This window comes from Erythrolamprus reginae, chromosome 4 (genome assembly GCF_031021105.1).
Source record: "Erythrolamprus reginae isolate rEryReg1 chromosome 4, rEryReg1.hap1, whole genome shotgun sequence".
Taxonomy (NCBI): Eukaryota; Metazoa; Chordata; class Lepidosauria; order Squamata; family Dipsadidae; genus Erythrolamprus; species Erythrolamprus reginae.
In genome coordinates, this window is record NC_091953.1 from 22,085,962 (window position 1) to 22,112,817 (window position 26,856).

General features: G+C 38.6%; 2 protein-coding genes across 3 annotated transcripts in view; both read right to left on the reverse strand.

Annotated features, from left to right (window-relative positions):
* Positions 1-3,219: 3,219 nt before the first annotated feature.
* Positions 3,220-13,218, reverse strand: EEF1AKMT1 (EEF1A lysine methyltransferase 1). 2 transcript variants are annotated; one of them, XM_070749815.1, is made up of 5 exons: positions 13,130-13,218; positions 11,055-11,209; positions 9,721-9,803; positions 6,354-6,634; positions 3,220-4,191 (listed from the first exon to the last, which is right to left on the reverse strand). In XM_070749815.1, the coding sequence occupies exons 2-5, from the start codon at positions 11,205-11,207 to the stop codon at positions 4,049-4,051; spliced, it is 660 nt and encodes a 219-aa protein (XP_070605916.1). In that variant the 5' UTR covers positions 11,208-11,209; positions 13,130-13,218; the 3' UTR covers positions 3,220-4,048. The 2 variants fall into 2 exon arrangements, with proteins under 2 accessions (XP_070605916.1, XP_070605917.1); XM_070749816.1 differs by having other exon boundaries at positions 12,897-13,191.
* An 8,439-nt stretch (positions 13,219-21,657) lies between these two features.
* The window catches only part of XPO4 (exportin 4), a 126,026-nt gene continuing 120,827 nt past the window's right edge, over positions 21,658-26,856 (reverse strand). The window contains exon 23 of the mRNA XM_070749812.1: positions 21,658-26,254. Coding sequence (XP_070605913.1) covers positions 26,057-26,254 — 198 coding nt within the window. The 3' untranslated portion in view covers positions 21,658-26,056. The remainder of the gene's footprint in view (positions 26,255-26,856) is intronic.

Below are 26,856 nucleotides of genomic sequence, written 5' to 3' on the forward strand. Positions count from 1 at the left end.
GATGGAAATACCTGGCTAATTGTCCCCTTCTCTGTGCGGCCCTTCTCTGCCTCATATCTATGATGGCTTGTGTGTTCTCATCTAATGACTCCAGGCTACTCGCTGGGGAGAGCTCCCCCCCGGGGGTCTCAGGCTGTTCCCCCTCCTCCTCGTCCTGACATTCCTCTTCCCCATCTGCCTGGTCCTCCTCCTCTTCCTCGTCCTCCCCCTCTAAGCATGGAGCCGGCAGAGTTCCAGCCGTTCCCTGAGGAGCCTCAGACTGAATCATGACACTAGCAATGTGTTTTTCTTCAACCAATATTGACAAAATGGATAATTTATTATATTTCGGCACAGTGCTGTCCAACTCCAAGGCAATTATGTGCCGAGAAGGCTGGAAAAAGAAAAGCCTGTAAATTAATCTTAGAAAGAAAAACAAAGAAACCACCCCAATTTATTTATCACAACAGAAAACTGAAGAGAAAGGATAAGCTGTCTTCTATAATATCTTCTATATTCTTCTTATTCAGAGATTAAGTGGGTTTATTCTGTCCTGATCCAAAAAGACAGGAAGATCTAATTCTGGGCAATGTAAAAACACTTTGCCAGAAATCGTATAGAGCCACTGTAGCCAAGCAAGAATTCAAGCAAAACAGAAGGAAATTATTTGACAATTTAAATGCGAACTAGACTTCAAAAATAGTATCTGGTCTCAGACTGAAGTCTGAAGATAATGGATGCAATTCATGTTATAAGATAGTCCAATGTTCCTTTTCTTGCATTTCAAATTTTATTTTATATTAAAATAAATATTAAACTATTTTATAACATTAAAATATACAATTTAAGAAGTGTCAATGGAGGCATGGCCCTCATTTGTAAGCCATTGAAAAATCAAGATTCATTGTAGTTACAGAAAATAGTCAAATATTTGAAAATCCAAGCCAAATACATTACATCTCTCTCTCTTACACACACACATCCCTTTTCTACTAAAGAAACACAAACAGAAGACACCAAGGATGTAAAAAATCAAACTTTACAGAAAGTTAGCTTGACAACAAAAGGCTCTTACAAGCAAGATGGGAACTGACATTGCCTTATAACCTTTGAAATGGGGTAGGAGCACAAAAGGGGCACAGATAAAAATAATGAAAAAGATTACGATGTTTCTAACTATAGTCATTCCCTGAACAGTTGTTGGTGATACATCCCGAATTTGGTAACCTAAAAATAAATTATTCCAGCACGAGCGATAGGTTATGGCAGTGTTTTTCAACCAGTGTGCCGTGGCACACCAGTGTGCCGCGAGACATGGTCAGGTATGCCGCGAAGCTCAGAGAGAAAGAAAGCAAGAGAGAGAAAGAGCGAGGGAGAGAAAAAGAACTAGAGAGAAAGAAAGCAAGAGAGAAAGAACAAGAGAAAGAGAGAAAGAGAGAAAAAGAGAAAGAAAGCAAGAGAGAGAGAAAGATGGAGGGAAGGAGAGAGAGAGAAAGACATAGAGGGACGTAGGGAGGGAGAGAGAAAGAGAGCAAAAAAGAGAGGAAGGAAGGAGAAAGAAAGAGGGATGGAGAGAGAAAAAGAGGAAGGAAGGGAGAGAAAGAGGGAGGGAGAAAGAAATAGAGCGAAGGGGAGGAAGGGAGAGAATTTTTTTGTCCAAACTTTTTTTAGCTGCCCCCCCCCCGCCACTCAATGTGCCCCAGGGTTTTGTAAATGTAAAAAATGTGCCGCAGCTCAAAAAAGGTTGAAAATCACTGGGTTATGGAACTGCAACTCCACAGTAGCATTCTGTTAATAGAAAGGAAGGAGAAACCTGCCTTAAATCAGCCTGGTGGAAGTGTCTTTCCCTGATGTGAAATAGTCATCTGTCCTGAAGCTGTTATTGTATGAGTAATTGCAAGGGTCCCCCCCCCCCCTTTATTTCTCTCAGCAACACTATATAATTTCTTCTGTGGCTGGTGCCTGTAGTTTAAATTCTTATCTGGAATGATTATAGAAACAAAGAAAACTCACAGCAGAAATACACCTAGCAATACATTGAGTGTTCCCTTTGACTTTGTTTTCTGTTTACTTTTTAAATACAGTGGAACCTCGGTTAACGAATGCCCTGGTTAGCACACATTTCAGATAACAACCAAAAATTTCAGCAAAAATTTGCTCTGGGTACTGAACAAAAATTCGGATACTGAACAGAAATTGTTGGTTATTATTAAAAATGTTACAACCAGTGTCCCTCGCTCCTGCCTCCCTCTCCTTACCTCTTTACCCCATACCCCCCCATTGTCCCTCACTCCCCCCCCCCGTCTCCTTACCTCTTGCTTCTCTACCTTCGTCTTCTCGCCAGGGGAGCAGCAAAGTGTCGCTTTGGCTATGATGAGGCAGGCGCTGAGTTTGCTGGTCCCAGGGGGGCTTCTCTTTGAAGACAGTGGCGACTGCGACAATGGCGGCTTCTTTTTGAGGACAGTGGCGGCGGCAGCTTGGATGCTGGTGTCGGCGGCAGCAGCGGGAACTGCTGAAGCGGCTCCGGCAGCTTCCTTTCGAGGAACAGCAGCGCCGGGAACATCATGTCCATGCCCAGGCCCCCAGGCCCCTGATACTGTCCTCAAAAAGAAGCCGCTGCCGCCACCACAGCCACTGCAGACTTCAAAGAGAAGCCCCCCTGGGACCAGCAAACTCAGTGCCTGCCAGCCGAGGAGACGAAGGCAGAGAGACAAGAAGTAAAGAGGTAAAAAGAGGGGGGGTGGAGTGAGGGACAATGGGTGGGGTGGGGGGGTGAAAGAAAAAAAAAACCCTTTATCATGGGTGGTCCTGGAACGTAACATCCACAATAAACAAGAGATCAATTTTCCCCATAAGAAATAAAGGCTGGGAACCAATTAAATCAATTTCCTTTATTTCTTATGGGGAAAATTGTTTTGGATGCCGAACATTTCAGCTAACGACCAACATTCCAGAAAGGATTGTGGTCGTTAGCTGAGGTTCCACTGTAATTATGTTGCACGCTAGCCAGCAGATTGGTGTGTACACATGTGCAGCAGTAACTGGAAGACTTGCTGGCCAGTGCGCACATCCCCCTGGGCAACTCCTCTTCATTGTCGCGGCCCACATAAGTGCGCCGCTGCGTGCCAATTGCTTCAGCATTCAGCGTCGAAAAAGTTTGCCATCATTGCTGTTCTGCCGGCATGTTTCAACCGCCCGTAATTACAGGGTAATTACTCCAGGAAAACACACACCACACAATAAAAGGAAAACCCAAAGTTTTTATAAACAGAAAAACAGAAACAGCTTCCTTTTTAAATGTCAAAGGGATTTTCTGGTACACACAAGGCACAGGTGAAATGCAGTCCAATTGCTCACCCAATAACTAGGAAATTGAGTCCAATTCTAAAGTCCAGAGAGTCCACACACACAATCCTGAACAGCAAAAAACCACAATCTTGACGAAACAATGAATCAGATAAACTGCCATGAGGCCAACACACCAGGCTGCACTTTTATCTGTAGCACAAATTACAGTAGCCCCACCCAACCACAGGTGGCCTCATTTTCTCTTGTAATAATCCTTCAGTTGTTGTCTCCTATGCATCACTCTACGCATGCGTGGATGTGTCATTAATTCTTGTTCAGAATCCAGGGATGATACAGATGATTGATCTCCTCCTGGCTGTCTGTGAAACTCCCCTCTTCCCTGTCACTCACGCTTCCTTGGTCAGATGAGACAGATTCTACTGGAAGCAAAACAGGCCTGCGGCATGTGGATGTCTCCCCCACATCCACCTTCACATTGCTTGGGGCAGGAGCTGGGCCAGAGCTAACCACAACAATTGCTATATACTAATTATGGATAACAGCACCTCCTTCTACATAAGATACCAAAAATCAAATGTAGAAAAATATTTTTTATCAAATTTACAAATTGTCCATCCCCCTTATAAAGGGATTCATACCAGCTGAAATGTAGTACATTTTAAATACATTATTTAAAAAAAGAAATGGCAGATGTTTACTCATGTCAGAAAATGAAAAATCATTCCAGCTTGAAAAAACCCTATTAATGTTTATTGGGTTATCAAGAAAGAGAATCCAAATCCAGTCCGGAATCATAGTTCACGTAGCATCGAAATTCATTAGCTAAATTTCGAGCATGTTTTGGAATAAACTTGCACATTTTCACACCAAGATATTTAGCAGCATATTCTTCCATGATTAAACCTGAAAAGAAAAGAAAAGTTTAGAATAGTCCTTCTAGATCAGAACAGGTTTTATGTATTTCTAATTATGGCCCATTCAGATGGTCCCAGAAAGCTCTTAAAATGGGTATAACAATGAAAATTCTTTCCTGCTATCCACAGAAAAGCTGCTATAATAGTCCTCGATTTATGATGATTAAGAGAGCTTGCAATTATGGTTGCCAATCAAGGTTGTTAAATCAGTCACCTATGACTGCCCGATTCTATAACTTCTTTTTTGTTGGTCATTGTTGTGGTTAGCTCTGACCCAGCTCCTGCCCGAAAGAATGTGCAGGTAAATGTGGGGGAGACATCCACATGCTGCAGGCCTGTTTTGCTCCCAGTGGAATCTGACGACGAAGTCTCCTCTGACAAGGAGGCATGAGTGACAGGGAGGAGGAGAGTTTGGCAGACAGCCCAGGAGGATATCAATCATCTGTATCATCTCTGGATTCTGAACAAGAATTAATCACACATCCATGCATGCGTAGAGTGATGCATAGGAAGCAACAACTAAAGGATTATTACAAGAGAAAATGAGGCCACCTGTGGTTGGGTGGGGCTGCTGTAATTAGTGCTGCTGCTACAAATAGCAGCGTGTGGATTTGGCCATTGTGGAGAATTATCTGATTGTTGTGTTTCATGAATGTCTTGCTGACTCCGGCCTTTGTTTGTTGAATTTTCACCACTTTGAAACCAAAGCAGAGCAAAGTGTGTTTCACTTCGTGGAAGAAGAAGGGCTGTGACTTTCTTCACAGCTGCAAGCTAAGTACTTACGAACTGATAAGGGACTTGTACAAACTACCAGGCTATTTTGGGACTATTTTTGCAATACAAAAAGAGTGCTTAGTTTATTTTGCATTTTGTGATAAAGAACATTGTTTTGAATTTTCAAACGTGTGTGTGTCTGAAATTTGTACCTTTGAATTTTGGGGAGGCTCCTACCAGAGAGTCCGGCAGAACAGTCATTAAGCAAACATGGCTGTTGTAAAGCAAATATGATGGTCAAAATGAAATCATTGTTTGCCACAGCACGATTTTTGCTGGAAATCAGAAATGTGTGTGTGTGTGCGTGTGTGTGTCTCGGGGTGGCTCACAACATACAAAAAGGAACAATAAAATACAGCAAACTAAATCCAAATAATTGAAACTAAGTAACTACTCTAAAAACCATTTGTATGAATGGTGCGTATGTATATGAGTGTGACCGCCATTTTTTATAATACTTTTCTATGGGGTTTTAGTGTGTTGATGTTTTAGCCTTAGATAATTGTTCGACTTCTTTTACTGTTTTTGTATCTATTTATTTTGTATCCATACTTTTGTTGTAAGCCGCCTTGAGTCCTTCAGGATTGGGCGGCATAGAAGTCGAATGAGTGAGTGAATGAATGAATGAATAAATAAAATCCTTAAATATATTAAAAATCAATCATACCCATTCAAACAGCTACCATATTTAACATTTGTCGGCCAGGGGGCTATGATCTAATCGCCCCAGGCCAGGTGACATAAATGAGTCTTAAGACTCTTCCGAAAGGCGAGGAGGGTGGGGACAGTGCCAATCTCTGGGGGGAGCTGATTCCAGAGGGCCAGGGCCCCACAGAGAAGGCTCTTCCCCCCGGAAGGCACTCTAGTGCACTTGTATTCGCCCCTTACTGACCTCTTAGGAATCTGGATAGGTCAACCGCAGATAATCTAAGGGTAAAGTGTTGGGGGTTTGGGGATGACACTATGGAGTCCGGTAATGAGTTCCACGCTTCGACAACTCAGTTACTGAAGTCATATTTTTTACAGTCAAGTTTGGAGCGGTTAATATTAAGTTTAAATCTGTTGTGTGCTCGTGTTGTTGTGGTTGAAACTGAAGTAGTCGCCGACAGGCAGGACGTTGTATGTCGCCGAAAGGCAGAAATGTATGTAAAGCTGCAGTGTTGTATGTAAGGTTAATATAGAGGATAGACTGTTACCCAAGCAGCAGATTCCCCCCTCTCCATATCTCTGAAATAATCCAAAGGAATGGCAACGGCAATATGATTGGTTCTAGCTAGTGAATATAATATATAATATAATAACGATTTTACAAATGGCTGTTTTCTTTCCAAAAAAACCCCGCTGAAGCAAGTGAATTCGAGAAAACAAGTGATGTACCTGTGCAGAGCAGAATCTTTCCTTTAGTTAAGTATTTGATGGTTTCTGCTATTTTCAGGAGACATTCTTCAGATAGGTAGGGTGGATCTGCTAGGACAATATCAAAACTGTGTGCTTCAAGGTGGGTTGGAAGTTTCAAAGGGCTGTTGTAATCGTAGAAAATATACTCGGTCCCATACACGGAAAATCTCGGGTCATACTCCAAAATGTAGGTGGAAAAACCTTGGCAGTCCTGCTCTTTCAATTTCTGATAAACACTCGGCGCACTGATGCAAGCTATCCTGCAAGGATAATGAACCAAGGAAAGAAGTAGTTATTTAATACAGGGGTCTCCAAAAGCTGGCTGAGGAATTTTTGGAGTCAAAGCCCACAAGTCTTAAAATTGCCAAGGCTGGAGAGTCCTGATTTCGCCTGGTGCACCAGTTGCGGCCCTATTTGGACAGGGAGTCATTGCTCACAGTCGCTCATGCCCTCGAGGTTCGATTACTGCAACGCTCTCTACATGGGGCTACCTTTGAAAAGTGTTCGGAAACTTCAGATCGTGCAGAACACAGCCGCGAGAGCCATCGTGGGGCTTCCAAGATTCGCCCACGTTTCTTCAACACTCCGTGTCTTGCATTGGCTGCCGATCAGTTTCCGGTCACAATTCAAAGTGTTGGTCATGACCTTTAAAGCCCTACATGGCAATGGACCAGAGTACCTCCGGAACCGCCTGCTACCGCACGAATCCCAGCGACCGATAAGGTCCCACAGAGTTGGCCTTCTCCGGGTCCCGTCGACTAAACAATGTCGGTTGGCGGGCCCCAGGGGAAGAGCCTTCTCTGTGGCGGCCCCGGCCCTCTGGAACCAACTCCCCCCGGAGATTAGAACTGCCCCCACCCTCCCTGTCTTTCGTAAACTACTCAAGACTCATTTATACCGCCAGGCATGGGGGAGTTGAGATAGCTCTTCCCCCTAGGCCATTACAAGTTATGCATGGTATGTTTGTGTGTATGTTTGGTTTTATAATAGGGGTTTTTAGTTGTTTTTTATTATTGGATTGTATATGTTGTGTTTATTATTGTTGTTAGCCGCCCCGAGTCTGCGGAGAGGGGCGGCATACAAATCCAATAAATTATTATTATTATTATTATTATTATTATTAATACATTAAAATGGGTAATTCACACCTTTTCCTGGATTTAACTACCTACGTGAGTCCACAAACACCATTCTTGTTCAATAACACATCTGCAGAATTCTCCACGACCTCACCAAACAGGAAAGTGCCTGTTTGAGAGAACTGAATGAATAATTATTTACAAATAAATAATAAATAATTATTCATTGCACAGTGCAATCTTGTTCTTGGGGGGAATATGCATAGTACTGCAACCAAAGTTGACTTTACAAATAACCTACTGCTCAAAAAGTAACATGTACCCTCTGGACTACTGCATAAATAGACCGTGTCCATCTATTTTAAACACAGGACAGGATCAAAACAAGGTGTGGTTTCCTAAAAATATGCTGCTTCTATTTCTAATATTATAAGTACCTTCTTTTATGTGCTTGTGGTTAACACAAGTCCAAATATTACATGCCTTTTAAAGGACTAGGCTCAGGGTTCAGGTCATCATAAAACTGCTGGTTGCACTTAGTAAAGGCAGAAATGTCTAAGGTGGGTGGACATTCCCCCTGCCCCAATAATCCTGGCTAAAGCTCTGGGTCCAAATTCTTCTATAGATCAAAGACTTATTAAAAGAACGATCTCAACCCCTCATCTGTAAGAGGTAGGATATTGTGACGATCCCAGAGCTTTTTGTAGATGCTTGAGAGATCAATCACTCTCCAGTGATTGATCCCAGGCATCTCCAACCTTGGCAACTGTTGTGGTTAGCTCTGGCCCAGCTCCTGCCCCAAGGAATGTGCAGGTGGATGTGGGGGAGACATCCACATGCCGCAGGCCTGTTTTGCTCCCGGTAGAATCTGCCGATGAAGTCTCCTCTAACCATGGAGGCCTGAGTGACAGGGAGGAGGAGAGTTTGGCAGACAGCCCAGGAGATCAGTCATCTGTATCATCTCTTGCTTCTGAACAAGAATTAATGACACATCCACGCATGCGTAGAGTGATGCATAGGAAGCAACAACTAAAGGATTATTACAAGAGAAAATGAGGCCACCTGTGGTTGGGTGGGGCTGCTGTAATTAGTGATACTGCTATAAATAGTAGCATGTGGGGTTGGCCGTTGTGGAGAATTATCTGATCGTTGTGTTTCATGAATGTCTTGCTGACTCCGGCCTTTGTTTGTTGACTTTTCCCCACTTTGAAACCAAAGCAAAGCAAAGTGTGTTTCACTTTGTGGAAGAAGAAGGGCTGTGACTTTCTTCACAGCTGCAAGCTAAGTACTTACGAACTGATAAGGGACCTGTACAAACTACCAGGTTGTTTTGGGACGAGTGCTCTTTGCAATACAAAAAGAGTGCTTAGTTTATTTTGTGATAAAGAACATTGTTTTGAATTTTCAAACGTGCGTGTGTCTGAAATTTGTAACTTTGAATTTTTGGGAGGCTCCTACCAGAGAGTCCGGCAAAACAGCAACTTTAAGACTTGTGGACTTCAATTCCCAGTATTCCTCAGCCAGCAAAGCTTAAATGATTCAAGGTGAGAAAACAGAAAGCGATAGAAAAAACCTTGCTCTTTCTAATGAAGATGATTGAAGGTGAGGAAACAGACCTCTCTGTTTTCTCACCTTCAATCATCTTCATTTTTATTTCATTAGAAAGAGCACGTTTTTTTCTATCACGTGTGTTGTTTTTGTGATGGTTTCTTTTCAAACAAGGCTGCAAAAACCAGTCGAGTGGACACCTGGTCCACTTGACAAAGAATGAACCAGAAGAATAAGCAGCATTTTTACAAGATACAGTAGAATCTCTGGTCATGATCAGAATTCGCTCCATAACTTTGGTCACAAGCCAATTTGGTCATGAGCTGAACCTAATTTTAGAAATTTGGCACTTACAAATTTGGTGCGAAAGGAAAAATCGGCTGTAGGGGGGGGGAAATGTGAATTTTTTGGTTGAAACCTGATTTGGTCGTGGTCAGAAGCATTTGTGACCAGAGGTTCTGCTATAACTACTCAAGACTCACTTATGCCGCCAGACATGGGGGAGTTAAGATATTCCTTCCCCCTAGGCCATTACAAGTTACGCATGGTATGTTTATGTGTATGTTTGGTTTTATATTAAGGGTTTTTAGTTGTTTTATTAATTGGATTGTTACATGCTGTTTTTATCATTGTTGTTAGCCGCCCTGAGTCTACGGAGAGGGGCAGCATACAAATCCAATAAATAAATAAAATAAACAAATATAATCACAATGCTTTACCTGCCACCTTTCCCAGCTGCTCTTATGGCCTCATTAGCTAAACAAAGTGCTGTCTCAGGATCATACCAAAACTGGCTCAGTTGCTGAAAGGGTTAAAAAAAGTGCAAATGTCAACAGCATAATTTTTAAAGGAAAATTTACCCCTAAAAAATTATTTGCTACAACCCAGGTCTGGTTTGGTTGAAATACCAACTTAAAAGAATTAATATCCATCCATGGAAGAATGGATCAGAAAGATGACAGGGTTGGTGGAGATGGTGAAGTTAATTATACAAATTAGGGAAAAGAACGTAAGTAAATTTGTTTCCACTTGGAAACCGTTTCTGGGCTTTGTGCTCTAAAGAGACAAAACAAAAATAAACTTTGGTTTTGGGCTTTCATCATTGGTATGCTGTTGTTATAGAAATGGCTAGTATTAATTACTTTATATAAGTAAAAAATATAACTACTGTACCCCGTTTCCCTCAAAATAAGACATCCTCTGATAATAAGCCCAATTGGGTTTTGGATTGTATGGCAATAAGGCAAAGTGCTTATTTCAGGGTTCCAAAAATATATAAGGTTCGATATTTTCTGGAGTTGAGGAGAACTATCTCTGGAAGATTAAACAGCTGGGAGCCATTCTCCAGCTGCTCTACTAAATACACTATTCTACTTCAACAGTAAGTATTTTGGTCTGAAAATATCTCTTTTATATTGCTGTTTATTAGTCTGTTTTTCTTCATTTCTTTACACTCCCCTCTCTCCATCTCCATCCTACGTTCTTTCTTTTCCCCTTCATACTTCCCTCCTTCTCTTATTCCTTCCCTTTATACTTCCTCTTTCTCCCTCTTGACCTTTCCGAGAGATTCTAATCATAATTCATCTTATAGTTAACAGAATTATAATATATTCCCATGCACCACCACCACCACCAAAGGGGGCCAATAAAGAATTATATTCTATTCTTTTTCTTTTTTAATTTTTTTTATTGATTTAAAATACATATATACACATTTACAAAAATGTAAGATAAATAATCAAATCATAAATTGAAACAAAACAAAATTAACACATACAAACAAAAAAGATAATCCTAGTAATATAGTTAATTACTTATTTGAGTACACTGAACAATAATAACAATAACAATAAACAAATAACATAATGTATAATATTTAAACTTAAATTCCCTTGTGAGAGGGAAAGTTATAAGTCATCTTATAATTTCAAATTGTCTTCTGGCGAAGTATATCATATCATCGGTATCTACTATTCTATTCTATTCTATTCTATTCTATTCTATTCTAGTCCAGTCCAGTCCAATCTATTCATGTATTAGCAAAAATGCTTACCCAGTTCTCTTCAATAGAGCCAACCGAATAACTTTGAGTTTTATCAGTAGTCTTAGCATCTCTCTGCTGTTGCTCGACATAGAACTCCTGCAGAGCAGCTAAAGCTTCAGATGAAAGCTGAGGAATATCATCATCATCATCATCATACTTCATTTCTAGATAGAAAGCATGAGATTAAAGGCCTTTTATCAGACGAAAGGAATTGGCAAAAGGTGAACAACCTAGCTATAAAATTCAAGTGTTTTGCTGTGAGAGGAAAAGTTTTTTATGAATGAAAACAAGAGGTGGTTTTAATTTTATATAGTTGTTTGCCAATACAGGCAATCTTTATTTAGTGATCACCAATTGGGAAGTATGAAGGGGAAGAGAAAGAAATTCTGGCCAAGTTATGAGATGATCTAAGGCAGAGGTCTTCAAACTTGGCAACTTTTAAGATTGACACTGAGAGCATATGCACCAAGTCAAATTCCTTGAACTCAATCTGTATAGTCTGGAGGACAGAAGGAAAAGGGGGGGGGGGGACATGATTGAAACATTTAAATATGTTAAAGGGTTAAATAAGGTCCAGGAGGGAATTGTTTTTAATAGGAAAGTGAACACAAGAACAAGGGGACACAATCTGAAGTTAGTTGGGGGAAAGATCAAAAGCAACATGAGAAAATATTATTTTACTGAAAGAGTAGTAGATCCTTGGAACAAACTTCCAGCAGACGTGGTTGGTAAATCCACAGTAACTGAATTTAAACATGCCTGGGATAAACATAGATCCATCCTGAGATAAAAATACAGGAAATAGTATAAGGGCAGACTAGATGGACCATGAGGTCTTTTTCTGCCGTCAATCTTCTATGTTTCTATGTTGTGTGTCCAATCACACTTGGCCAATAAAATAATTCTATTCTATTTATACCATACCTATTATCCTGTACACGTTTTGATAGACAAACAAACAAACAAATAAATAAAACAAATAAATAAACAAAAACAAACTCCCAGAATTCTCCAGCTAGTATAGCTAGCTGGAGAATTCTGGGAGTTAAATAGAATAGAATTCTTTATTGGCCGGGTGTGATTGGACACACAAGGAATTTGTCTTTGGTGCATAGGCTCTCAGTGCACACAGAAGAAAAGATACATTTGTCAAGAATCATGAGGTACAACACTTAATGATTGTCATAGGGGTCAAATAAGCAATGAGGAAACAATCAACATTAATAAAAAAATTAAGGATACAAGCAAGAAGTTACAGTCATACAGTCAAAAGTCTACAAGTCTTAAAGTCGCCAAATTGGGGACCCCTGAATATTATTGGGGAAGCTAGAGGACCTCTTCTTGCTGTTACACTTCTGAGGGAGGAAACGGCAAAGGTCTTTTCTTCTCACATTCTTTTGATGCCACCTTTTTACTACCTGGGCAGAAAGGTGCAGTAACATCGACATGCACCCTCAGCGGTTGCCTTTGTAAGTCAGGGTCGACAACCCATGCTGCACCGCGATGATAAATTTCTGCATTCACGCGACACACTAATCCAGGTATAGATATATACACTGCTCAAAAAAATAAAGGGAATAAACAACAGAATATAACTCCAAGTAAATCAAACTTCTGTGAAATCAAGCTGTCCACTTAGAAAGCAACACTGATTGACAATCAATTTCATTTTATTATCAGCACACTCAACTTTGTACAGAACACAGTATTCAATGATAAAATGTCATTCATTCGGATCTAGGATGTGTTCTTGGAGTGTTCCCTTTATTCTTTTGAGCAGCGTATATAGGTGACCAGTAGGTGGGAGCAAAGAGAGTGCTCGCTGCTGCCATCTCGCGGTCAGCCGCTTACATGCAACCAGAGGAGCCCCAAACTCGGGACTCATCGCCCGGCCTGGGTCTGCATATCCCGCGAGGGCCAAACGTCTATGTGGAGTGGGCGGGTGCAGGGTGGCCTTTCGGCCATAAACTCTCGTGGAAGGTCAGGGAGACTTAAACCCACTTCGGGCACCCGCTCTCGGCTACCCGAGGCGGGCTCTGCCTCCGCCATGGACGCGCCTCTGCCCCGCAGGCCGTTCTTCTTACCTTCAGTCGGCTCGCAGCCGGTCCGCTCGTCAGCAGCCTAGGCCTCCCGCCTGCCCCCCGCCTCTTATCTCCCGAAGCTCCGCCTCTCCTCCGCCCGGCAGCCCGGCCCGCTCCAGCGCCCTCTAGCGCGGAAGGAGAGCCGCTCGCCTGCTTGCTATTTTAACAGGTGCTATTGGGAGAGAGGGAGAGAGGAAGGAGGGAGGGAGGGAAGGAAGGAATTAGGGAGGGAGGGAGGAATTAGGGAGGGAAGGAGGAAAAAGAGGGAGGAAGGGAGGGAGGAAGGGAAGAAGGAGGAGGGAGGGAGGAAGGAATTAGGGAGGGAGGGAGGAAAAAGAGGGAGGGAGGGAGGGAGGAAAAAGAGGGAGGGAGGGAGGGAGGAAAAAGAGGGAGGGAGGAAACAAGGAAGGAAAAAGGGAGGGAGGGAAGAAGGGAGGAAGGAAGGATGGAAGGAAGAAGGAAGGATGGAAGGAAGGAAGAAGAGGGAGGAAAAAAGGAAGGAAGGGGGGAAGGAAGAAAGGAAGGAAGAAGGAAAGAAAGAAGGAAGGAAGAGAAAGAAGGAAAAGAAGGGGGGAAGAAAGTAAAGGAAGGAAGAAGAGGAAGGAAGGAGGCGAGGGAGGGAGGGAGGAAAAATGTTAAAGTAGCATGCCAAGGAAAAGGGAGCTAAAGAACATGGCTTCCCTGATTCTTGACAAGTGCCACTTTTAAGGACACATTCAAGCTAAAAAAGTATGGGACGTGACAGGACACTGGGCTGTCATAGGATTTACAGAGCCTCCCATTCTTTTTATATTCTATCTAATATCAATGCCCAGAGGGACAATATTATTGCCTGTCACAATAAAACACTGAGAAGACTTCGGAGGCTTTTTCAAATTGCAAGATTTATTTCCCACGCAATGCAGGGAAAGGATTTTTCCACTCCATTTTCATGACTAAAACAAGCCTCCCAAAAGGATGTTTGCGTGAGCCACTATTGCTACAAATGGCTAATTGTGTAAATAGCAATTTTGCTCAAAAGCATCACATTCATAGTGTTGGGTGGCACTAGTTGGTAGAACATTAATCCACCAATTAAGGACAAGTGTTTGTGAATTCTATGATGAATTGATTCTCAGTGGTGCCTTTTTATAGAAGATGAGTAGATTGGGGTTTTATATATTGTAGTCTGGGCTCATAGAAACCTCCTGTGGTTGGCCTCCCCCTTGCTCTGCTGCCTGTAAATCAGGACCTGCCACTAATTCATAAACACTGTCTGAATCAGAATCTTCAAAATCTTCAAACTGAACAGGAGTATATACAACAGGCATGGCCTATATGTGTGATGCATTCGGCCTACAGGCCACCAATTTGACACCCGAGTTAGAGTAATCACAATTGGGACTCACAACTTGGACATTAAGCAAGGCAGTTGATAAGTAAAGCCATGATTCTGCTTAAATCTTACTTCAGATTTCCTTTGCTTTATAGATCTGCAAAGGAAGTTAATGAGAGGACTATTTGAAAAGTTTAGAAACATAGAAACATGGAAGATTGACGGCAGAAAAAGACCTCATGGTCCATCTAGTCTGCCCTTATACTATTTTCTGTATTTTATCTTAGGATGGATATATGTTTATCCCAGGCATGTTTAAATTCAGTTACTGTGGATTTATCTACCACGTCTGCTGGAAGTTTGTTCCAAGGATCTACTACTCTTTCAGTAAAATAATATTTTCTCATGTTGCTTTTGATCTTTCCCCCAACTAACCTCAGATTGTGTCCCCTTGTTCTTGTGTTCACTTTCCTATTAAAAACACTTCCCTCCTGAACCTTATTTAACCCTTTAACATATTTAAATGTTTCGATCATGTCCCCCCTTTCCTTCTGTCCTCCAGACTATACAGATTGAGTTCATTAAGTCTTTCCTGATACGTTTTATGCTTAAGACCTTCCACCATTCTTGTAGCCCGTCTTTGGACCCGTTCAATTTTGTCAATATCTTTTTGTAGGTGAGGTCTCCAGAACTCCAGAAGTTTTTTTTAAAAATCACAGTTGTAACTTCAGAGACAATATAACATACCCTAAACAAGGGCTACTAAATTCCTAAATGCCTGTTAGGGCTGTTTCATCTGCAGAGTCATTAGGATGGAAGCAGAGAGGTAGAGATTTCTGTATCTTTTGGTTGCCGTCAAGTAGTTATTTGAACTGTTGCAATCTAGATCTGGTAGCCCAATTATCTATTTAAGGGGAGATGTTTTCCCACCACAATCATTAACTAAAAGTTCAGAAGAAGAAAAAGTTGTTGATGTTTCGCATATGTACTGCCAAATGTGGCTTGCTTTTAAAATGTTAGATGGCTGCAAGAAATTACTGCGTACAGAGGAAGAATAATCACCAATTTAATTCTGAGAAAAAGCAAAAAAAAATTCTTTATTTTTTAAAAAAACAGAAATTGAGTAAATCTACAGTTGTTTTTAAAATCTCTTTGGAACATGATTGAAAGCCAGTATTAAAAAAATGACAAAAACAAATGCTTTCAAAATTATTACTTGGTAAGATTTCAAAATTCTGCATGTACAAACGTGATGTTATAGTAGATTAATCAATAAAATATTATTGCACTGTTTGGAATTACTTTTTATAGTATGCCAGTACTGACTGCAGATACCATCATAAACTTCTTGTCTTCTGGATTCAGTTTTTGAAAATAGGGGCAATGGGATCCTTAAAGATGTTTTGGATACCCAGCTTACGTTAGGATGTTTTTAGGAACATTGTGACTGCAATGTCTTTGCTAATTGGATAGATATGCACAATGTTGGGTGATAGATTTAGATGTGTGATACTGGAGAGCAATGACAGTGATACAATGAGACAACATAATAATAATTAATAATAATTTATTAGATTTGCATGCCGCCCCTCCCCGAGGACTCGGGGCAAGAAAACAAAACTCTGCTTCTCCTGTATTAAAATCCTGTAGAATCAAACTTCTAATAGCACTTATTTTGTTTATAATATGATTTCTGATAAGATTAGAAACCCCTTTCCTTTAATTTTGTCTTTTTTTAATTACAAGTTTTAACAGCACCAGTGTAAGATCTTAACTACTATGATACATCATTTATATCTTCATTTATTGTATGAAAAACACACCTATGCCTTAAAAATTACTAAATGGATAATTTAAAATTTTCCCCCAGGAACAATTTTACTTGATTTAGTAAAATTTATCAAGTGTGTGGCCCAAATCCCAGTGCTTGGAGAGCAGTATGAGAGACTGCTGCATATGAAAAATTTAGATGTCCGTTGAGTAAGTAAGTATGGAATATCGTGTCTATTACAAAGGAAGAATAAATGTCTTGTTCTCTTACTAAATGTTCTTCCTAGCTGGCTCAATACAGATGTGTTGAGGCTACATTTGATGCCATGCTATGGACCCTATGAAATCTGTAGAAGTAGTAAAACAACCATTCAACCCAATAACTTCAGAATCAGAAGATGCAAAACCAAGTAAAACAGACATGAAACAATACATTTGGTAGACCATGAGAGATTCCCAGCAGAAATGATAATACAGTACATGAACCTACAATTCCTTTGATCTTACAACCATAATGTTGGAAAGTTAGGCATTTGAGCAGAATTTGCCACCTTACTCAGGGCAGAAAAGGAAACGAAACATAGATAAGAAACATAGAAGATTGATGGCAGAAAAGACCTCATGGTCCAACTAGTATGCCCTTATACTATTTCCTGTATTTTATCTTAGGGTGGATATACAGTATGTTTATCCCAAGCATGTTTAAATTCAGTTACTGTGGATTTACCAACTACGTCTCCTGGCAGTTTGTTCCAAACATCTACTACTCTTTCAGTAAAATAATATTTTCTCACATTGCTTCTGATCTTTCCCCCAACTAACCTCAGATTGTGCCCCCTTGTTCTTGTGTTCATTTTTCTATTAAAAACACTTCCCTCCTGAACCTTAACCTGTTAACATTATTTAAATGTTTCGATCATGTCCCCCTTTTCCCTTCTGCCCTCCAGACTATACAGATTGAGTTCATTAAGTCTTTCCTGATAAGTTTTATGCTTAAGACCTTCCACCATTTTTGTAGCCCGTCTTTGGACCCGTTCAATTTTATCAATATCTTTTTGTAGCTGAGGTCTCCAGAACTGAACACAGTATCCCAAATGTGGTCTCACCAGCGCTCTATAAAGCGGGATCACAATTTCCCTCTTCCTGCTTGTTATACCTCTAGCTATGCAGCCAAGCATACTACTTGCTTTCCCTACCACCTGACTTCACTGTTCACCCATTTTGAGACTGTTAAAAATCACTACCAATTACTCCTTCCAGTTTGTCTGCATCCTTCGAAAAGTGTGGGCTTCACATCATATTCAAGAGGGTCTGACCAATACAGAACAAAGGGCAACTATTACTGCAGCTATAACTGCATTTGTAGGGATCTTAGCTTATAGTTTTAACTAATTAGATTTGTATTCATATTGTTTTTCATATTGTATTCTGTGAGCCTCCCCGAGTCTTCGGAGAAGGGCGGCATACAAGTCTAATAAATAATAATAATAATAATAATAATAATAATAATAATAATTTGCCTTTTTAAATAGTCATATCATACTGCCTCACATTCAGTTTATGTGCTATTCCAATATTTTTTTTTAGATCTCATACAGTAGTCATAACAATGCAGGATGGATGGCATGCAAAAAGATGGTTGCTTTACTGTGGTGTAGTGATTTTCAGGATGGTTAAAATTATCTTGTTCTTTGCTTCCTTCATTCTGTATTGCACTGTATTATTTTATTTTATTTATTTATTCGACTTCTATGCCGCCCAATCCCAAAGAACTCAGGGCGGTTTACAATAATATAAATACAAATACAAATAGATACAAAGCAATAAAAAAGAAGTCGAATACAATCTAAACTAAGTAAAACCCCGTATTAAAAGAAACCCAATTAATAGAAAGCAGTCATAATCCCAAACATACATACCATTCATACAGTGTGGCCCTATTAGTTAATTCATGGCCCCCCAGGCCTGCCGGCAAAGCCATGTCTTCGTGGCCTTACGGAAGGCCAGTAGGGTGGGAGCAGTACAGACATTGGGGGGTAATTGGTTCCATAGAGCAGGGCAGCCACAGAGAAGGCCCTCCCCCATGGTCCCGCCAACTTGCATTGCTTTGTCGATGGGACCCAGAAGAGGCCAACTCTGTGTGTTCTTATTGGTCTCTGGAAGGTATGTGGCAAGAGGCAGTCCCGTAAATAGCCCTGTTATATTATTATTATTATTATTATTATTAAGATTTATAGGCTGACTCAGGGTGGCTTACAAGGATAAAAAATAGACACGGTAAAAATAGAATACAATTAAAACATTCAAAGAAATAGATAAAAAACCAATATAAAAACAGTCAACCATCCCTATATTTTATTTATTTATTTGATTTTTATGCCGCCCTTCTCCTTAGACTCAGGGCAGCTTAAAACATGTTAGCAATAGCCCTTTTTAAAAACAGAGCCAGCCTATTGCCCCCACAATCTGGGTCCTCGTTTTACCCACTTCAGAAGGATGGAAGGCTGAGTCAACCTTGAGCCGGTGATGAGATTTGAACGGCTGACCTACAGATCTACAGGCAGCTTCAGTGTTCTGCAGTACAGCACTCTACCTGCTGTGCCACCCCGGCTCATATTATTATTATTATTATTATTATTATTATTATTATTATTATTATTATTATTATTATTATTTAGATTTATAGGCTGACTCAGGGCAGCTTACAAGGATAAAAAATAGACACGGTAAAAATAAAATACAATTAAAACATTCAAAGAAATAGATAAAAACCCAATATAAAAACAATCAATCATCCCTCATTCATAGTAATACAAAAGTGGAGCAAAACTATCGCTCACGGTCCCCAGGCCTGCCGGCATGTGTTTTTAATGCCTTTTGAAAGGTGAGGAGAGTGGGGGCGGTACGAATCTCCGGTGGGGGAGGAGTTGGTTCCAGAGGACCGGGGCTGCAACAGAGAAGGCTCTCCCGCAGACCCTCCAGTTGGCATTGTTTGGTCAATGGGACCTGGAGGAGGCCAAATCTGTGAGACCTAATCAGTCGCTAGGGCATGTAAGGCAGAAAACGCAAGTCCTATTTATTGACTTCCTTCACATTACATTATTCAGAAACTGGCATTTAGTCTCTTATCACAAAAACACTTCATTCCTTGACAGTACTCCATCAGGACTTTCTTTTGGTATAACGAACAGACCACTTCTCATAATTATTTCAAGTACCCATACCTACCACTTTGAGAGTTTCTTTATTGACAATATTCACGTTTGATTGTATTCAATTTGTTCTTTTTCCTCCCAGTCTGTTTTTCTCATTTATCAAGATCTTTTCACGTTTTATGTCTTACAAGGTATTAAGTATTATCCTAAAATTTGTGTTAGTGACAGATCCCTCATTTCTTCACCCTAATTAATAAAATTTGATGTGTTCAGGACCAGGGCTAAATCGTGTGGCATCTACATTGTATTTTACTCTAATTTGATTATTGTGATTTTTATATCAACTCTACGTGACCCATACTTCCTAATTTGCTAATCAGTTTTTGGAAGTCATACTTTATATATTGCATTCCCACAATCTACTAAACCACCGCATAAAATAATGGTCAAAATGAATTGATAGATCTGCTCATCTTCACATTATATCCTCCCCCCCCCCCGCACTTTTAAAAGTTCTAGCTTCTAAACATAATCTATTTAAAATATGAAGATTAAAATATTCCACTTATAAAAGAAGAGACAGTTATCTACTGCAACTTGCTTTCCTGAGTCAGTAAAATTTTGTTTTTCATTGAGTACATATGTTTATCAAAATATTTGCAAGACAATTCATTTTCAACAGCCATAAAGTCACAAAAGTGCGTTAACAGCTTTAAAGCAGTCCGAAAATATTTTGGCCAACAGTCTTTCATAAAGGACGGATAGAAGAATGTAAGAATTCACTGCCAGTAGTGCCGATGTTGTAAGAAGAGATTTTCCTAAGAGACTTCTTAGAAATACAACAATAGTTCAAATGTAGCAAAAATAGCAAAACATTGTTCAAAAGTAATGGAGCATAACAAGGAGAATGTACAGTAGAAACAATATTTAAAACATCATTGCAAATGTATCTTTTTAGGGGCTAGTGAAAATTCTTTCCCCAACCATTTTGCAGTGGGATAGACTAAATTAAGATTTCTTAATTCAAAGAATCAGAGACATAATCAGACAGCTTTCTTTGCAACCTGTCCTAATCACCCATCCTTCAACAGATAGTAAGGTTTTCCCATAATTCCTCAGTCTTTTTTGGTTAAAAGGCCATCTAATGCACTTTAGAATTGAACACAAAACCTTAAAAGAGATCATATAAAAACAAAGATTAGATGCAATAGAAAATAGTTGGAATTTTAACTAAATACGTGAAACATTTAATGAGAACCTGCCCCTTTTTAATTAAAAAAATAAAGTACTAATATTCACATATTGAAGCACCAAGATTTTCATTTACATTTACAGAGAAGTTTTCAAATGCAATTCAAAACATTTATTCTACTTTCTAAACACCCACTGTTAGTTACAACTAGTTAAGATTGCAGACCGCTTTGAAAAACAAAATTATTTTTTGCTGTTTAACTACCTTCATGATTTTCTTTCTCTCTTTCTTTTTCTCTTTCTTTCTTTTGACCATGCTTCTTTATTTGGATAGCATTTAAAAAATGAAAACATACCAAGAACCCAAATCCAATTCTGCAAGATCGCACAAATACTGTGTTTTCCCCAAAATAAGACCCTATCTTATATTTTTTTTGAACTCTGAAATAAGCACTTGGCCTTATTTCCACACACTCAAAAACCTGATTGGCTTATTATCAGGGGATGCCTTATTTGGGGGAAAACAGGCCATAAAAATACTGTAGTATCAAATCATTTCCCCCCATGACTTTCAAGTTTATTCCAGATCTTATTAATTTAAAGCAAACTTTTATTTCAGAAAATTCTGGCTTTAAATATTTTCCATTGCACAAAGGGACTGGAATAAAAAAGAGATAGACCTAAAGCAATAGTAATTCTTGAGCTCAATAAACAAATTATTAAAATTAAAAGCAATGTATTTAAGAGAAGTGTAGTTCGCAAAGTCAACATCCCAGGCATTTCTGAACTCCTTTTAGGTACCAAAATCTGAAGAATAGAAAATAAAGCATGTTTCAACTCCAGTAACTGGAATATTTCAATAATTTAAGGTTGTAATAAATAAAATTGGTTGAATTTAATAACTGTTTTACTTCTTCCAAAAGAAAAAGTAAGTGAAAAGATCAGAATAGCATCAGCGATGTTAAGGAGATAATTATATTTTGCATGTTTGGTTATGGCTGTCTCCTCATTCTAAAAGCTTGGTTTACTAAGAGCAGCGGTCAAATTCAACTTGTATCCTAGTGATATTCTAAAGCAATAAGACTGAATCAGTGCAAAACTGAATTCATTATTTTTATTTATCTTTGATAGAAACAACTGAAAAACCATTTTTACGCTTCAGAGCAAGTCAGCTTATAGTAAAAAAAAAAAGCAGTAATTGCACATGGACAAAACACTAAAAAATATTTAACAAGAAATATGTCATTTCCCAATAGTTTGTCTTAAAAGGTTTTTTAATTATTATATTACTTATATTACATTGAATATGGCTTCATTTTATGAAATGTTCCAGCAATTTCAACTATAGTCATGAACAGTGGAATGATGGAACTCATATAATCTCAAAACTGCCATTCTGTTTTGTTTGCTTCAGACAAAGCTTTTCATTTCTATAATAGCCATTGTGACAATAAATATTCACAGCACAAGGCTACGTGTGCTTATGCAAAAGGCGCACAAAATTAAATAGATTCCTTCCAATTGTGACTATCCGATTGAAGTATGACTGCTGCTAAATCTTCAGAACAGGGACATAGAAAGCATGTTGCATCACAAAAAGTGATATTGAACTTGCAAAATTTTGCAGACAAGATTTGGAAAAAATAGATTTTCATTACTTTGAGGCCTGCTTTTAAAATAATCTTTAGTGAAGCTGACTCTCATAATGAGATAAACCCATTTATATAAGCTATTCAGCAGCTCAGATTAATAAAACAGGATGAAAAATGTTGTTACTAAATTTCAGTTCCAATAATTTATAAGGATGGTATTGTTTTTCAGATGGAGTTCTTTTGCATGGTTAAGTTCGGTTAGGAAGTGATTCATAAGAAGAAACCTACTACCGTATATCACAGAATACTGGGGAACCCAGTATAACTGAGTTTGGTATTATTGCGAAGATATGTTATTTAACACCAATAATTGCTAGGACAAAGTTGAATTATTTCAATTTCGATTGTGATAAATTAGCTGTCAAATAGGACAATTAATTTTCATTTTAAGCAATTTATCATTTTTTTTACATTTTGTCTTTATATGGAAGTTGCATGTATTTCATGTATTTCACTAAATATAAAGATGACAACCCAATATTTGAATTGCATTTTAACATGCTCAGATTAGAATTTCAAACCTTCCCTTTGAAAACCGTAATAGTACTATCAACACCCAAGATAAAAGCAAGGTCAGTTTATCTATGCCGAAAACATGTGATTCATTTAAAAAAAAAATGTTTTGAAAATCTAGCAATAGAGCTGAATATATAATTTGGAAATAAATACAAAACAGCAATGGCTATCATTAGAAAGATAAAGAACATGGTTTGCTCCGTCAAAGCATATTTGGTATGTCTGAATTATAAAATTGTAAGTTGCCCAATGGGATCTTACAGCAAGTGTACTTTTACTTAGTTTTTCGTAGACTCATTGGGATTATTGAATATCGAATCAAATTCTCAAAGAACGTCAGCTAACCGAGATGCACTTTTTAAAATTGCCTTCCATTGGCTTTCTCTGTGTTTTCACTAAAAGAAGTACATCGTATCCCATAAAACATTTCTTTCTTATAAAGATCTGGACGCAGTCTAGTACGGTCATAAATGAGTTCTCCAGTGTGATAAAATCTGTCTGTGCTGCAAAGTGACATTTCCGAATTAGTAGAGCAATTCTGGATTATTAAAATGTCAACATTTAGGAGTGGAGATGCAATGTATTACATCTGGAAACATGTTGGATGTCATAGGGGTAAGATAGTATTATTCATACTTTTTAAAAAATACAAAAACTGAAAAGGCAACTTTAGAAATTTCTAGCGATTACAAAATTTCAGACAGAAATGTATTGGATAGTGTCCCTTGAATATAATACACATTTTAAATCGGGAAGCAAGTTTGAAATTGCAAATAATCCTTGACAATTTAGAAACAATCCATCAAGACCTGTTGTGCACAACCTCCATTGACTTGTGCAGAAATCTGGAACATAGTAATTTGAAACAAACTGATAATGCCCAGTAGGCACTTAGCAGATTCTTCCCCAAACAGTCAAAAAAGTGGAATTCTTGGGCAAACTGGCTCTTCAATGCTTCCAGAGATAAACATTATGTCTCACATTTCCAAAAGTTCACATGGCACCTTTGAGCACTAATTTTATAAGCTAGAATTGTTGTTCACAATAAAGGAGAGCTTAGTTACATCCCATCAATAAATTGCCATCGATTTAAAAATAGGGAGTAAAATTTGGTTTCAACTTTGTGAAACGTCATGAAATAAAATTTCAAAACCAAATTGGTTTAAAAACTTAAATGTTAACATTTTAAAAGACAAATAGAATTCATCATAATTAAAACACATATAATTATGTTGGAGCCACAGGATAAAACCCAATTTTTAAAACAAACCAGAAGCCAAAACAATTCCCTTATTCTACAAATAACACTAAGAGAAAGAGATGGAACAATATAATTGAGAATTGAAGAATTTGGGCTCAATTCAGTTATGGCAAATTATGGATTAGTTCCTTAGGAAAATGTATTTTAAAACTTACTTTTAGACCAATCAGTGGCTAAATAACCATAATTTGCTCAGTTCAGCCACTCATTAAAATCAAGTGGAAAGGGTTTGTCATAGAATGTTGTGAAGGCCAAGCCATTTAGTTCTTAATGCTCTCTGAATCAAGCCATTATTTATTGTATTTTTTTGTTTATTGATTCAAGGAAGCAACTTCCTCTAGCCAGTCTTCATTTTTTGAAAACATTACAGATTTACAAGCCACGGCCCATCTTTCCCTTGATTTCTGATTGTGGCTTAATGAGAAGGAATTAAAGAAGTCTTGGACCCTTATAAAACTCTATAATATTAAAGATTTCAAATCATAGATAAATAATTATGGGTAGTGTGTTTAAATGTTGAGATGAACCGCTCAAAACTGGCATGGAATTGCAAACATGATGCTAGGATGAGGTGAGTGCTTACTTTTCTATATAAAATGTAAAAATATTTATTTGTTAATATCCAATAGCTTAGTTCTTGCAAATATGAAGCACAAGGTTCTGGAGACAAATAATCTCCTTCCTTCATTAAAAAAAGGTTATTTTTAATCAGCAGCATACATATTCTGGTTGGTTTAGTTTGGCTTACAATTATGAATAAATGTTCTCCTTCCATCTTCTTCATATCCTGCCTTTTTGTTCCCAAGGCGATCTCCTATTTGGTGAGTGCAGAATGAAACCATACAGGTAATCTTACATAGTTAAAGTGCCAACACACCAAACAAGTGGGATCAGAGCAGCAGAAGACGGCACTATTAAATTTGACAATGGTGGCAAAATATTAAATCATGGAGCCATAGTCTGAATCATGAAGTCAAACATCCATGGCCTTTGCCAGAAGAGTTTGATGCTCGTGTAGTCTAGCCACTGAATCTAATGCCCCAACATTTTAAAAAAAATTGTAGAAATCAATAATTTACATAATTTGAAACATTATTGCTTCAGCAAACAATTCAATCTTGAAATACACTGCAGTTGTGTATGACATGGGTGTAACTCAACAAATATTAAAAGTAAAGGTATACATTGATTTTTTTTGTTTACACTCACAGACATAATACTCTCAACACACAAGGGCTGCAAACAGATACATGGCAACTTAGTGCCAACATTCTAAACCAGTTTTGAAGATTCAAAGCTTGCCTTAGATAACTCACCTAACTTATTTCAGCTATTTTTTTTTGTTTTAAATTAAGGCAATGAAATGGCTACAGTTCCTAAAGTTCATTCCGGGGGGAAACAAAAATATACACCTTTCTTCTTTCTGAACTTTAGGGCAGCAGCATATAATGTAAAAAGTTGTATTACACAAACATGCAACGCCAGGTTGATGTAAAAAAAAAAAAAGCAAAACAACAAAAAAACACTAAATCCAAGTTAAAAAATATCATTTGGTGGTTTTTTTTTTCTTCTTCACTGGATTCCACACAGTTTTCAGAGAGGAAAAAATAAAGCTTAGAATTGTTTTACAGTTCTGTATGTGTCTAAATCACGCACCAAAAAGGGCTTCTAGCAATAACAAAAAATATTATAGGAGTTTGATTCATCACTACTTGAGGACTTCTGGGACAAGGCACTGATTCTTGGGTTGGTTTTTTTTTTGTTTTTTGTTTTTGTTTTTACTGTGCCCATGTCTGTATGCACTTGTGGAATTCTTTTAAACGTTTCAGTTTTTTCTGTTTTTATTCTGTACAACATAAAAGGTATACGACAGACGGTGGCTAACACATATTAGCAGAAGCTGACTTTTGAGTTGACATCTCCTATTCCACTGCTCAAAATTTCCAGGCTCTCTGAAATTTTAGATGGCTGCAAAAAACCCATCAACAGGCATTTAAGATTATGTCAGCTTTCAGCATTTTTCAGTGCATTTTGCAAAAAGGGTCTAAGTTAGGCATAGAGTTCTGGTATTTATTTTACACAGAGAAGACCACCGACATTTGACATAAAGTCTTCTAAACTTTTGAGGAAGGCCATCTTCTGCTTACGATCCAGCGTAGGCGGAGTGCTGCTTGCGGTAAGTTTGTTGAAAGCATCTGCTAACCGCTGGTAAATTATGGGATCTTGCTGACTTGATAGTAAAGTTTCAACTAGTTCAGAATATTCTGCCTGTAAAGAAGATAATCACGTTTATATTTCAGAAGAAAATGTATTAATAAAAATTCTGGAATATTATTATTTATTATTATTTATTAGATTTGTATGCCGCCCCTCTCCGTAGACTCGGGGCGGCTCACAACACAATAAAACAGTTCATGACAAATCTAATAATTTTCAATTTAAAGTATTTAAAAAACCTCATTATTAAGCAAACATACATACAAACATACCATACATAAATTGTATATGCCCAGGGGAGATGTCTCAGTTCCCCCATGCCTGACGACAAAGGTGGGTTTTAAGGAGCTTACGAAAGGCAAGGAGGGTAGGGGCAGTTCTAATCTCTGGGGGGAGCTGGTTCCAGAGAGTCGGGGCCGCCACAGAGAAGGCTCTTCCCATGGGGCCCGCCAACTGACATTGTTTAGTTGACGGGACCTGGAGAAGGCCCACTCTGTGGGACCTAATCGGTCGCTGGGATTCGTGCGGCAGAAGGCGGTCTCGGAGATATTCTGGTCCGATGCCATGAAGGGCTTTAAAGGTCATAACCAACACTTTGAATTGTGACCGGAAATTGATCGGCAACCAATGCAGACTGCGGAGTGTTGGTGTAA

Excerpts from the sequence above, each read along its gene's own strand:
- EEF1AKMT1 (XM_070749815.1), bottom strand. The coding sequence starts at position 11,207 with ATGAAGTATGATGATGATGATGATGATATTCCTCAGCTTTCATCTGAA. Across the intron at positions 9,804-11,054 it reads GCTCTATTGAAGAGAACTGG|CAACTGAGCCAGTTTTGGTA; the intron begins GTAAGCATTTTT and ends TAACCCTTTCAG. Across the intron at positions 4,192-6,353 it reads AAAGATTCTGCTCTGCACAG|GTTTAATCATGGAAGAATAT; the intron begins GTACATCACTTG and ends TTTTCTTTTCAG.